The following is a 14065-nucleotide window of genomic DNA, read 5'->3' on the forward strand; positions in this document are numbered from 1 at the left end:
TCAGCTAACCACAGAGTACTGACAAAAGTGCTACAGCAGTGAAGAAATGGCACGTTTTCCATGTTGTTTGCTTCAGAAACCTAAGGAAAGATAACCACATTATAACCTGTATGTTCTTACTCTATTTGATTAGCCAAATATTTGAAGCAGGAAAGAATTAATCACTGCCTGCTTTCAGCAGTTTCCATATTACTCGGTCACCTCAAAAGGAAGTTTTACCTAAATAACAACAAATGTAGGCAAAGATGCAGAGGAAAAGAACCTTTATACACTGCTGGTGGGAATGTAAATTGGTCCAGCCACTATGGAAATCAGTATGAATAACTAAAAATAAAACTACCCTGTGATCCTGCTATACTGTTCCTGAGCATATATCTGAAGGAATGTAAGTCTGCATACAATAGAGATGGCTGTACACATGTTTATCACAGCACTACTCACAATAACCAAGCTATGGAATCCCCCTAAGTGTCCATCAGCTAATGAATGAATAAAGAAAATATGGTGTGTGTGTATATAGATATAGATATAGATATAGATATCCATGATGGAGTATTATTCAGCCATGAAGAAGAATGAAATTATGTCATTTGCAGGAAAATGAATGGAACTGGAAATCATGTTAAATGAAATAACCAGACTCTGAGAAAGACAAATATCACATGTTGTCTCTCATATGCAGAATCTAGACCTAAAAAAAGAAGAAGAAGAATGGCAGGAATGTAAAATGGAGGGAGGGAGGAACAACTATTTGGAGGTAGGAGCCAGCCAGAGGGAGGAAGGTGAAAGGAGAGAATAGGGATGCATGTATGTAAACAGAATAGTGAGACCCATTAAAAATTGTTTAAGCCGGGTGCCAGTGGCTCATGCCTATAATCCTAGCTACTCAGGAGGTAGAGATCAGGAGGATCACATTTCAAAACCAGGCCCGGCAAATAAGTTCACAAGACCCTATCTTGAAAATACCCATCACAAAAAAAAAAAAAAAAGGCTGGTGGAGTGGCTGAAGGTGATGGCCCTGAGTTTAGCCCCAGTACTGAAAAAAAAAAAAAAAGTTTACAAGATGAATTTAATCAAAATACGTTGTATGTATATATGGGAGTATCACAACAAAACCCCTTTGTATAACATGCGCTAATGAAAAAAGGAAAAAAAAACTAAAAAAAGTTTTCACCATTTTGTGATGTTCTACCTGCCAGAATTAAAATAAAAATCCAGCTATCATAATCCCATTCTGTCTTTCTTGGTTTCAGGTCAAGCTTCCTTTTCCTGTAGATCAAATCACAGATCTTCCCAGGAACGACTTTCAGATGATGATTAAGATGCACAAGCTAACCTCAGAGCAGTTAGAGTTCATCCACGACGTCCGGCGGCGCAGCAAGAACCGCATCGCCGCCCAGCGCTGCCGCAAGAGGAAACTGGACTGCATTCAGAATTTAGAATGTGAAATCCGAAAGCTGGTGAGTTGACCATCAGTTGTACCTAGCAAGTGGAAGTGACCAGAACCGATGTGAAGTCACAGCAGTGAGAGATGGAGAAGTAGAAAGAGGGCCCATTTTCCTTTGGGGAAAATGGGGTTTATTTTGAAACAAGTTTCTCAGTAGAAATAATAGATTTATTTACATATGCAACGTGTATAGATGTGCAGGTGTATAATAGCATGTCATATTCGTCAGCCATCCATATGAGTTTTTTTTTTTTGTTTTCCATTTGGCATGTAATGATAGCTGGTGTTTGTTGTTGTGTCTATAAACCTAGTATCTTTCTAAACTTTTTCTGGGGATGATCCTGTCTGATCCACACATGAAGTGTATGGCTTAGGGACTATTTTATCCTCATTTCCAGAGGAGGAAATCATGGTGCAGAAAGATTGGATAACTACCTAGGATGTGATAGTGCTTAAATACAAACCCAGGTGTCTGATTCCCAAGGGAGTGCCTTTGCCACTGCTTTATCTGCCTCCCAGCAGAAAAGGATAGGTTGGAGACAAGACATCTGCCTTCAGGGGTACAGTCCCCCCAGGAAGATGATCTCCTGGCACCCTTTGCATCCCCAGGGTCCTTGATTTTGCAATTCTGCCTTAAAGTGGCTGCCACTTCTTCCCTGTGCCTCAGACTGTTTGGTCTCAGGAAACAAACTCCCATCTTCCAAGCTCCTCCAAGTTCAGACCTTTGCCCCTAGCTTTCTCCTTGGCAAACAACCTTGAGTTGCAGGGAGTGAATACAGGCAGCCTCTGGCTCTTGACTGTAGCTTGGAAGGCAACCAATTCACCCTCATTCAGCTGGCCCTTCCTGCTGGCCAGATTCTGGGAACTCATCTCAGGCTTAAGAAGAGGGAGGTCATATATAATGTGGTCATGATCTAAATTTAGCTCCTCAGATAGTGGACAGCAAATCCTTCCCTTCATGGTAAACCTCTGTCCTGCCGAGAACCCAAGAGCAGGGATGAGGTGTTTGAAAAACACAGGAAAGTGTTGTATGGTACTAAGATAATCCTGGATTTCAGGGATTTTTTAAAAATTAACATGAAGTAGGGCAAGTCTGCCTGTGTACAACAGCTCCTACCACTCACAAAGTCAAACCCAGGCTCCTTAGCAAAGACAATGAGCACCAAAGCACAGTGAGGTAGAAAGTGAATTCCAGTGTTCTATAACACAGCAGGGTCACTATAGTTTACAGTAATTTGTTATGTATTTAATAAAGAACTAAAAGAGTTTGAAGCTTCCTAACACAATGGTAAATGGTTAAGGAGAGGAAGATAGTAATTTAATGTCTGATTTGATCTTCATACCTTGTGTGTGTTTATATCGACGTGTATACATATGGAACCATCACCCTGCATCCCATTAATATGTACTTTTCTTTGTGTCATTTTGTTTTTTGGTTTTTGAAAAAAACATGCTCTGCCTTCTGTGATTCAGCCTGTAGCTGTCGCTCCAGCATCACCTGCTCCTTCCTTCCTAGGCCATGACCCCCTAATGAAGTCAAACTGACTGCAGTTCCCTCATAATCTCCTGCTGTTTTCTACTTCGGCTTGCATCTTGGTGTTTCCCCTTTTCCTTGGACATTCCTCTACGTTTTTCTTCTCTAACCATCTCCTTTGTGCTTTTAGAATGAGGTCACAGGTCCTCTCTCCAGGAAGCCTGCCTTTCCTGAGGCCTCAGTTAGGCCCCTGCCCTTGAAACCCAGTCTGACCACTGGCTATCAGTCTTGGATTGAATGTGTGTCTGTCTCCCTAGTCCTCCCCTAGACTAATGGTTCCTCCAAGGGTAAGGACAGTGTCCCTTAATTACCTCTGAAGCTCCCATATTGGGCCATCGTTGGCTTTCAAGAAACAGCTATAGCCCTAAAACTTACTGGATATTAAGGCCAGGAGATTATGAGTTTCTTCTTTTTTCTAAACTTTTCCTTAATGTTTTTGTTTTTCCTATAGCACTGGGGATAGCACATGCTAGTTATGTACTCTACCACTGAGCTACATCCCTAGCCCTAATGTTGTTTTAACAACAAAACATAAGTTAGACCACCTAAGGAAGCAGGGCCTTCTTGATGGTGAGGGTCTTCTGAAAGTCTGCTGGGCTTGGGTTGTCAAGCCAACCAGCCAGGTGCAAGTCTACAGGGTCTTAGGTAGTAAGTGCCTATAGTAATTCTTGACCTGCATTCCTCTTCAGATAGTAGAATAACTCTCTACCCATATTTGGAAAATGCCTGATTGTAGTAATTAGCATTCTTCTCAGTGTAATTGTATAACACTGAAAAAATAAGAAAAATCTAAGCTATCTACAAGGAGCTATCTAAAGACCTTTGCTGGTATCATTCAGGTGAAAAACCAAGATGACATCTAGTTCTCCACCCATCTGTTGGCAACCCCTTAAAAAATACAGTGTTTCAGTGAGAGCTTTGCATGCTAATCAGTGACTTGGAGCTCTGTGGGGGTTTTGTTTGGTTTGTTTTTTTCTTTTTTTCTTTGTAGTACCAGGGTTTAAATTCAGGGCTTCTTGCTTGCTGAGCAGGTGCTCTACCACTTGAGCCATGCCTCCAGCCCTTTTTGCTCTGGTTATTTTGGAGATAGGGTCTTGCTTTTTTCCCAGGCTGGCCTGGACTTGATCCTCCTATTGTACACTTCCTGCAATTGCTTGGATGACAGGTACACACTATCACAACAGCTTTTTTCTGTTGAGATATGGTCACGCAAACTCTGTCGCCCAGACTGGCCTTGAAGTGTGATCTCCAAATCTTAGCCTGTTAAGTAGCTAAGATTATATGTGTGAGTCACCAACATCTAGCTGTGTTTTGTTTTCTGAGACAACGTCTCACTGTGTAGCTCCAGTTGGCCTCAAACTCATGATCTTCCCATCTCTGGCTCCCAAGTACTGGGATTATAGGTATGACCCACCATCCTCGGCCCAGAGATCCATGTTTTTAACCAAAGCATGATGTGGATACTTCCTTTCCTGCAGAAACAAAACAGCAACCCATGTAACAACTCACTTTCTCCTCTCTAGAAAGTAGGCTGGAACATTTTTCAGATGAATGGCCTATAAGGGTCAGTGGCTTGGCAGAGACGATGCAGCAGGATTGACCCTAGCTTCCTTTCCTAGTGTCTAGGACCTGCTGCCCCTCAATATGCAGGTCTCCGGGTTCAAAAAGAGAGGTCCAGGTTGCACAGCCAGGCGTGTGAGGCCTTTTTCCCCAAGGGGACCTCCCAGATTGTTTGGTTTGTCAGCCACTATATAGTCATGGTGCTGTGTCCCCTTGCCTGGTCTCAACAGCAAGGATGGCACGGGTGGGAGGGATAGCTCCCACCCTACACCGTCCCCAGCAGGCCCCCACCCACTTCCCACTCCCACACGCCTGCCACTCTGCTTTTGCAAACTCGCATAATGTATTTCTCTCGCGTTGCACTTGTACATCTGTTTATTTTTCATTTTTAAAACATGTTTTCTTGATAAATTTATAAATATTTTAGCAGGTGCCCTTTCCCCATGTAAATCTCTCTCCGACACACACGCCCACACTGCCTGCCAGATTGCATTCGTGTTGCCTCTGCGGCTCCCATGTCGGAGACCTGCTCTGCCTGGAGCCTGTGGATGCCTGCTCCTCTCTCCCTCATTTTCTCTCCCATGCTCCCCTGTCCTTCCTGCCCATGCTAATTCAGACGCCCAGCTTCTTCAGCCACTTGATGGCGTGTGCCTCACTGTCCTTCCCTAGCTCCTCTCCTCACACAAATACTGCTGGTAACACCTTAAGTATACTCCTCTCTGGTGCTAAACTCATCTTCTGAGAGGGTGATCAATTTTAGTAACACAAGAGCATGTGGGATTTGAAGGGGTTTGTTTGTTTGGGAGGTTGGAGGTACTGGAGTTTGAACTCAGGGTCTCGTGCTTGCTAAGCAAGTGCTCTATCACTTGAGCCACAGCCCCAGACCTTTTGGCTTTAGTTTTTATTTTTGAGATGGAGTCTCATGCTTCTGCAGGGGGTGGTGGGGAGCTTCAAAACACAGTCCTTCTCTGTTCCGTCTCCTGTGTCGCTAGTATTACAGGCATGCACCACCACTCCTAGCACGGGATTTGGTTTAAGGGGGAGAACAACTTGGGCTAAACCATTAGGACTCAGGCGCTGTGTTTCTGTCTCCCTTCATGTCTGGGGAGAATCCCTACTCAGGATTCACTCCACAGTTTCCAGTGTCCTGTCATGTTCAGACTGCTCTGCTACAAAGGCCACAGAGAGAGAGAGCTTGCTGATGTTAGGTTGAACTGAATGAACTTGCTGATGGTTAATTGTGTTTGTTTTAAATAGACTTTCTTCTTCAGAGTTTTGTTAGGTTCACAGCAAAAATGAATGGCATAAACAGAGTTCCTAGCGCCTCCTGCCCCCACACACTCACAGCCTCTCCTACTGTCAGCATCCCCCACCAAAGTGGTGCATTAACTGTGATGGGTGAACCAGTGTTGACACTCTGCCATCACCAGTCTTTATATTCCATGAGGGTTCATACTTGGTATTACACATTCTGTGGGTTCTGATCAGTGTGTAATGACAGGTATCTACCATATAGCATTACACAGAGTAGATTCACTGGCCTAAAATCCTCTATGCTGTACTTACTCATCTCTCCCTCCCCCTTGACAACCATTGATCTTTTTACTGTGTTCATAGGTTTTTTTCTTTTTTTTTTCTTTTTCAGAATGTCACATATTTGGAGCCAGGTGCTGGTAGCTCATACCTATAATCCCAGCTGCTTAGCAGGCTGAGATTGAGAGGATCGCAGTTTGAGGCCCCAGGCAAATAGAGGATCACAGGCAAATAGTTTATGAGACCCCATCTTCAAAATTAGCCAGAATAAAATGGACTGGAGGTGTGATTCGAGCAGTAGAGTGTCTGCTTTGCAAGTGTGAAGCCCTGAGTTCAAACCTCAGTCCCACCAAAAAAAGAAAATCAGATATGTGGAATGGGTTGACTTTTGCTCCTCAAAAAATGGCAAACTACAGCAAGTGGAATGGCTAAAGTGGTAGAGTGCCTGCCTAGCAAGCATGACACTTTTTTTTGTGCTGACACAAAAGAAAAAAAGAGAGAGAGAAAGAGAAATGGCAAACTAATCCACTAGGGGGAAATTTTCAACTGTAATATTTGGGGAGTTTTCCAGTTGGTTCTCCACAAACCCAAATTCCAGCAAATCAGAACATTGACTACCCATCGTTTCCATTTCCTGGTTGGTGGTGATTTTCCAGGCCACATCCTGGGCCTGATACAGGGATGAAGAGATGCAATGGGGAAGGTAATAGTGGCAGCACATATCTGGTCCAGCTGCTCAGAGGGGAGGTGTGGCAGAAGTGTGTATCCAGACTTCCTGGACATGTGTGTCTCTTAAGTGCCTGGATCCTGACCTAGTCATCCATGAGTTATGTTACAAGGTAGGATGCAAAAACAAAGTTTGGAGCCAGGCTCCCATGGCTCACACCTATAATCCTAGCTACTCAGGAGGCAGAGATCGGGAGGATCATGGTTCAAAGCCAACCCAGACAAATAGTTTCTGAGACCCTATCTCAAAACAAACCCGTCACAAAAAAGGACTTATGGAGTGGCTTAAGGTGTAGGCCCTGAGTTCAAGTCCCAGTTCTGCAAAAAAAAAAAAAAAAATTGGAAAATCCTCAGAAATGACACCAGGATTGATCAAGCTTCTCTTTTTTCTCTCTCTGTCTTGTCCAGGTGTGCGAGAAAGAGAAACTGTTGTCAGAGAGGAACCAACTGAAAGCATGCATGGGTGAACTTCTGGACAACTTCTCTTGCCTCTCCCAGGAAGTGTGCCGAGACATCCAGAGCCCTGAGCAGATCCAGGCTCTACATCGGTATTGCCCTGTTCTGATACCCATGGATCTTCCAGGAGCCTCCAGTATTAACCCCCCTCCCTTGGGTGGTGAGCAGAGCCTTGCAGCCTCCCAGTGTGCAGTGGGGGAAAACGTGCCCTGCTGCTTAGAGCCAGGTGCGGCTCCCCCAGGCCCTCCTTGGGTATCCATCAATGCCTCTGAGAACTGTACCTCTGGGAGGAGGTTGGAAGGTACTGACCCAGGAACTTTCTCAGAAAGAGGACCTCCTCTTGAACCCAGGAGCCAGTCAGTGACCGTGGACTTCTGCCAGGAAATGACTGATAAGTGTACGACTGATGAACAGCCCAGGAAAGATTACACCTAGCATCTTGGATCTGCCTCCAAGTCCTCACACTTCTCCCATCCAGGTGTTCTTCAGTCAGCCTGTGGCACTGTTCCTCTGTTGTCTCGAAGAACCAAGAACGAATTTGGTGCACACTACAGTGGTCTTAGCAGCAATACTGTTCTGAAGTATTCCCTACTCTCTTCAAGCAGGAGTGGTAGACAAGTTACCTTCATAATGGTGCTACCCCTTGCTCCGGCAAGGACAGACAACAGTGCTGTCTGTCTGTGGGTTAATTTCAGTCTTCACAGGGATAGACTACAACACCTCTAGGACCCAACCACGGATTTTTTTTCCCAGTGGCCCATGTCACAAACCCTATCTCAGGAATTTCTTCTGAATGTTCAATTTTTTTCATTGAAGACAGCTTCTATACACATCAAAGTTTTATAGCTAGACTGTACATATTATATATAATATATATATGAAATATATATATCCATATGCAAAAGTCCTGCATGCCTCAATTTTCTCATCCTAAAACTGGAAACTTCATTTCTCATTTATAAACAGGTTCCAACATTCCTCTTCTTTTGTCTCTGATGCTAGAACAAACTTGGTAACTGTTAACATGATCATTTTTTCTTGCTTCACAATTCAATTTGAATTTGTACTTATTTATGGACAAAATTCAATGTTGGAAGCTTTTTTTTTCAAGCTTTTATTTCAGATCTTTTATTTGTGTCGGTTTGGTTTGGTTTTGGTGCCACCTAACGGGATCATGTGAGCATTGTGGGTTTGTTCTTTGTTCTTTTTCTTCCCTGCTCCCCCCCTTTTTTTTTTCTTGCAGATACTGTACAGTAATGGTCAACTTTGCCACTTGCACTGAGTTTTGGGTCAAACATTTTCTTAAATGAAGTTGTAACTTCAGTATAACTCAAGTATACTGTATATTCTTTGCTTTTAGTTAAAAAGAAAAACATTTTAGCTAATTAAAAAGCACTCAGGTGATAATTATGTAGGAAAAACAATCTTGCCAAATAATGAATTCATCCTAGGATGTGTAAACAATAACCTGCTTGAATATTTTTCTATTTCACCTCCTCCCCACCTTTCCCTAAGTAAGGTTTAACTGCAGATAGACAGTTCAGAGTTGATGCTAGATGTTCAGATTCCTAAATGGGGAGAGGGTTTGGATGTCTCCCTCAAAAGTGCATCCAAACAGCAGAAATCTCTAATTTTGTACCAGAACTCAGCAGGCACTGGCTCCTAGAAGTCAAGGTAGAACTGTTGCTCACCCAGGGAGTATATCCCTTTTCACGTCAGCACTTCATCTGGCTTCGGCTTGCTTTTGGAAGTGTTATGCAATAGGACCTTCTCCTTTGAAGGAGGTGGCTAACCAGCCATGCCACTTTCCTGCCCAGGATTGGCCTCCCAGGGTACCTTACCTGAGGGGATTTGAGTCGCAGCTTGGGGGTCCTGCCTGTAATGGCGGCTCCCAGCTTAATACAACTCATTGAAAAGTAGGAGAGAACAGGACAGATTCGAGCCTGAGATCCACCCCTGACACAGGCTAGCACATTTCTTTCTCCTTTCATTCTCTAAATGCTTTGAGTTGTGCTCTGAGGTTTTTCTGCTGGTCTCTTGTCTGAAGGCAGCTTCTTTCTGAGGCTTTGGACAGTCAAGATATCACCAGGAGCCCTCCCTGCCCCCTTCCCAAATGCACACACACCCTACCCTCACCCAATTATAATTTGATTCCCTTGCTGCAAAACTGGCTGGCTTGCAACCAGGAGAGAGGGAGCACCTTCCCTGGCTCTGGGGCATCCTGGCTCCTGGCCATGTTTACAGGAAGGTGTGCCCCAGGAGGAATCAGCTCCCTCCTTCCAGTGGTCCCCTCTCCTCTTGCTCAGCAGCCTGAGGGCTACTACGGCCTGGCTGTGCAAGGCAGTCCAGAACAGTTTAATGTGGGGATGGGGTGGTGGGCAGTGGGGGATAGATGGTTGACTTTGTTTCTTGATTTGTGCCATTGTTTTGGACAATATTAAAGCTGCATGTAAAAGGAGAAATTAGTATATGATTAGTAGGCAAAAAGTGAAATCATAGTAACATATGTTTTAGTATTATTAACTTTTTTCTGTATAAATAGTAGTGCTAAATGTTTAAATATGTATGAATGCCAGAAATTTGTTTGTTCATGCAGTAGGATTTTTAAGAAAGGCTTTTCTTTTCAAATAGTTCCACTTTTAAAACCTGCCTCTGGGTTTTCCTTTTTCTGTGTGTGTGTGTGTGTGTGTGTGTGTGTGTGTGTGTGTGTGTGTGTGTGTGTGTGTGTGTGTGTTGAATACAGCTCTGTGTTGGAGCTACTGTTTTTGTTATGGTTGTTAGAATTTCTTGGCCTAGTAGAACAGTTCTGTGCTTCACCGGCAAGTTTGCCTTGGTAGAAAACTGGTGACAGCTAGAATTTTAACTCAGTGTGAATCGTGATACTTCACAGCTGTGTGTTATGGTGGAGGAGTCAGCAGACAGTATTTTATTTAAATCTTGTTGCCTTTTTAAGTGACCTCTCCTCTTGTTTTAAAAAAGGAATGTTTTCTGCCCATACCATAGCCAGCTTCTTGGCTTGATTTACCCTGGGAACAACTCATGTGCAACTGGTAGTCTTGACCACATTCCATCTGTTTCCCTGGGTTCTGTTGTTCAGTAGCCCAGACCTGTGTGGCAGCCATTTCCAGGAGGGGAGGGGTCTCTTTATTTCTCTCCACCCCCAACTCAGCCCTCATCTTCCTCACTCCAGCCTCTCCTCACTGTTCTTCCTCTTCTCCCACCCACCCCCTGCCATGGGAACTAGTTTTAAAAGAAAAAAAAAACTGCTCTAAAAACTATCATATTTCTTAGGTATTTTTAACAAGTTATTTCATTCATTATCCACCATGAACAGCAACTGGCTTTGTGTAATTATTCTTGTGACATGTCTGTGTCTTTTTACTATTTTGAACCATTGCTTGTCAAAATTATTTCTAGGTTGATTCAAAGGGAGGACTCACTGGGGACCAAAAATCCAAATTGCCTCAAATGGAATTTTAAAACCCAGCCTATCTCCTTTCCCTGGAGCCCCTGAGTCAACGTCATGGCACTTCTAAAAAGGAAAAACAGCTGAACAGAAGGCATAATTTGCATACCACATTGACATTTAGTTGTGTTTTTAAGGGTCCTTCCTTGCAAAAATAAAGGACACTCCCATTCATGGGCTATTTAGAAGGATCATTGTGGCAGCCTGGTTGGGTCTCCCAATAGCTGTGGTACAAATGGGTTGTTGAGGTGGGGCCGATACAGGTGACCCTGAGACTAGTTAACATCCCACCTGAGTCCAGTCCTCCCCTTGGGTCGACCTTTGTGCTACTTGTGTCTCTAGACAACCTCACTTCATTCAGGTTGGTCAGGCTTTGGGCAGGTGAGTGCTTTGCTATGTGTGTTTGTTTCTCTGCGTTATCTGGGGGTGCCTTGAATAAAATCAAACTTCATTACATACTGATTCTGGAACAAAGCAATTACAAAACCTTTTTTGAAAAGTTGGCACAGTTAGTAGAGCATCCTGCTACTTCTCTTCCAGGTTCCCTAAAAGTGACTCAGGCGTCAGGGGTGATGCTGCAGTAAAAAAAAAAAAAAAAAGAAAAGAAAAAAAGAAGCTCTTTTGTATGTTGTACAAGTAATTTATTGACTGTCTTTCTAAAGGTATGCTGCTTTTTAAGATGCACTATCATTTGGATGTAATCCTTGTATTGCTTTTCCAAGGAAGTAAAAACAAGCTAGTGACTAGTACGCCAACTGCCACTTCTCCTCAAAAAAGGAGCTCAATACCAGCCACAGAACTTACATGAGAGGACTGGCTGAAACCTATACTTTCTCTTCTATTAGTATTTTATAATTGCCATTCAAGAAGAAGAAAAAGAAGATGCAAAGGGTTTGAAATTATAAACCTTTTAAGAAACTACCAAGTCCTGCATCCTATGGCGTAGCATAATCCTCTTCAGAAGAAGTAAAATTTTGCAAAGGTTTGTCAAGTCCCTATTCGGCACCCTAGTTCTATACCTCATGCCCCATATTAACCAGGAGCTGCTTCCTGTGTGGCAGTTCCTCTTGCTTACAGTTTAGAGGGACTCTCAGATCTCAAAAGGAGCAAGAATCAAGTTTTGTCTTCAAATCACCAAAAACAGAGCAAAGAAACAAGATTTCTTTTTAAAGAATAAAGCAGTTCATCGTATCTTAAATAGTGTTCCTTCCCAAAATTGAGGGTTTTGTTGTAGGTTCCGTTTCTGACAAGTCAGCCCATGATAACGATGCCCTGTGTGGGACTGGTGTTCATAAAGGAGTCTGTGCTTGGAGACATCTTACGTTCAACGTGTCTGTTTGTAACACTGCCTCAGCCATCTTACGACCCAAGCATCAAAGACTAATGCTGTAGACTAGGATATATTTGTGCATAGTGTGTGCAAATAGTATTTGTACATAAAAAGATTTGTGGCAGATCAAGGATAAATTATTCAACTGACGTTGCAAAAATATTACTTGCAAAGAAAAATAAGTGTATAGTATTTTCCTTACTCCGCCCCGGGAGCTGATATTTATATCAAATGAGTATCTGTGCGTTCTAATTACAATATGAAAATGATGCTGCCATTGTGTGACGAGTACCCACTTGGTTGCAGAGGCCAACCTTAGCTTGGATTTAATGTTGTGACATGGTATATGATTTCACAATCAAGCAATGGATAAGCAAGTCTGGCTTTCATTTTCATTCCAGTTTATTGACCTCAGATAAAACAGTGGCCCCTCAGAGAAGCAGAAATGCACCAAGACCACTCATTTCAGGTAGACTCACGTTTAGTGCCAAATGCTCCCGTGGGGATAATCGGACATGTATATCAGGAAAGACAGAAAGGGACTTGGACAAAGAGGGGTTTTCCTACACACTGATGCCAAGTCTTCTACCAAAACATGTCTGGAGGCAGAGAGGTGGCCTCCACTTGAGTCCTACTGATTTATTTTGGGTGTGTGGATGCTGGGATGCCCATTCACACTTTGACATAAGAACCTGGCACTTCTAGTGAGTTATCAGGAAGATTATAAGTGCATTTGGGAGCTTCAGGTGCTTGTTAGACACAGTGACCATTCAAAGCAAGAGAGCCTGTGAGAATTTGTTCCAGAACCGGTCTGATGCAAGTGCACCTCTAATATATGCCTTACAAACTCCAGAGGCCATATTCAAAACAGGGTCTTCTCAGTGTATGCAAGGGGCTGCAGCCCCTCTTCTCTTCCTCCCCAGGTCGAACAATACGGACAGTTTCACACATATCTACCTGTATAACCCTCTGTACCTCTCATAACTGGTCAATGACTGTAACAGGTTACATCAGGTGTTTTTCTACATACTTTTTACACAGATTCTATGCGATTAATGTAACTTAATTCAATGCATCATTTTATTGTACTAGTTCTTAGGCTTGTCCTTATTTTTTTTTCCTAAGTGATTGTGGTTTTTCTTGTGGTTTTTATTGTAAAGATGAAATGGCTGTTGATGCTTATTCTCTGTAACTAAGAATTTTTACCTTTTTGGGAAAAATAAGCATTGCTATGAACTAATGAAACTTCATTTACTCATTGTAAATACACTATTGTGCAAAAAATTTCACTCAGTTGAATTGCTAGTGTTAACTGAATTTTGTCTAGACACCATTTCTGTTGATGAAATAAAGACATATCATTATGCATTGTAAACTGATTTTCTCTGCCTCTGATCCCTGTGTTACATTAGAGTGGAAGACCTAAAAAATACCTCTTCTCACTAAGAGACCATTTCTCTTCCTCTATTTGGATCCTTTCTTGCTACCTGATTAATCTGATTAGAAATCTTAAAATTTTAATAATGTTAATGTAATCTTAAACTGAATTTTAAAGTTCCTCAGTGCCTATAAGAGTAATTAAAAAGCATTAGACCTAATTTCCTAGTTTTGAGATTATATTGTAGCTATGCAAAATGAACACTGGATTTTATATATATATATATAAAACATATATATATATATAATATATAACATATATGTGTAGATACATATGTATCTACAATACACTTGATCACTTGAGCTCACAAGGTCAAGACCAGCCTGGGCAACATCAAAAATCCTAAGTGAAAGTAAACAGGAGTGGGCATTAAACAACGTCAAAAAGCAATGAGTTACAGTAAAGAAGTTTAAAGAAGTGTGGTGGAGGAAATAAAATCCAGAAAAGTGTGTTCAGTGACTTGGTATTCAATTTTGATGCAAAGGGAAAATGAGATACTGCACTGTAGGTAAGCCGGATGTCTATAAGTAACACCTCCCTCGCACTTTGAGATAAGAAATAAGCCACCAGCAGAG

At 42.5% G+C, this 14065-nt stretch overlaps 1 protein-coding gene across 7 annotated transcripts in view; it reads left to right on the forward strand.

Annotated features, from left to right (window-relative positions):
• The window catches only part of Bach2 (BTB domain and CNC homolog 2), a 355873-nt gene extending 342446 nt beyond the window's left edge, over nucleotides 1-13427 (forward strand). For all 7 annotated transcript variants that reach the window (XM_074078063.1, XM_074078083.1, XM_074078073.1 and 4 more), the window contains 2 exons: nucleotides 1254-1460; nucleotides 7209-13427. In XM_074078063.1, coding sequence (XP_073934164.1) covers nucleotides 1254-1460; nucleotides 7209-7691 — 690 coding nt within the window. In that variant the 3' untranslated portion in view covers nucleotides 7692-13427. The remainder of the gene's footprint in view (nucleotides 1-1253; nucleotides 1461-7208) is intronic.
• The last annotated feature ends 638 nt before the right edge of the window (nucleotides 13428-14065 follow it).

The sequence above is a fragment of the Castor canadensis genome, chromosome 1 (genome assembly GCF_047511655.1).
Source record: "Castor canadensis chromosome 1, mCasCan1.hap1v2, whole genome shotgun sequence".
In the NCBI taxonomy this organism is placed as follows: domain Eukaryota; kingdom Metazoa; phylum Chordata; class Mammalia; order Rodentia; family Castoridae; genus Castor; species Castor canadensis.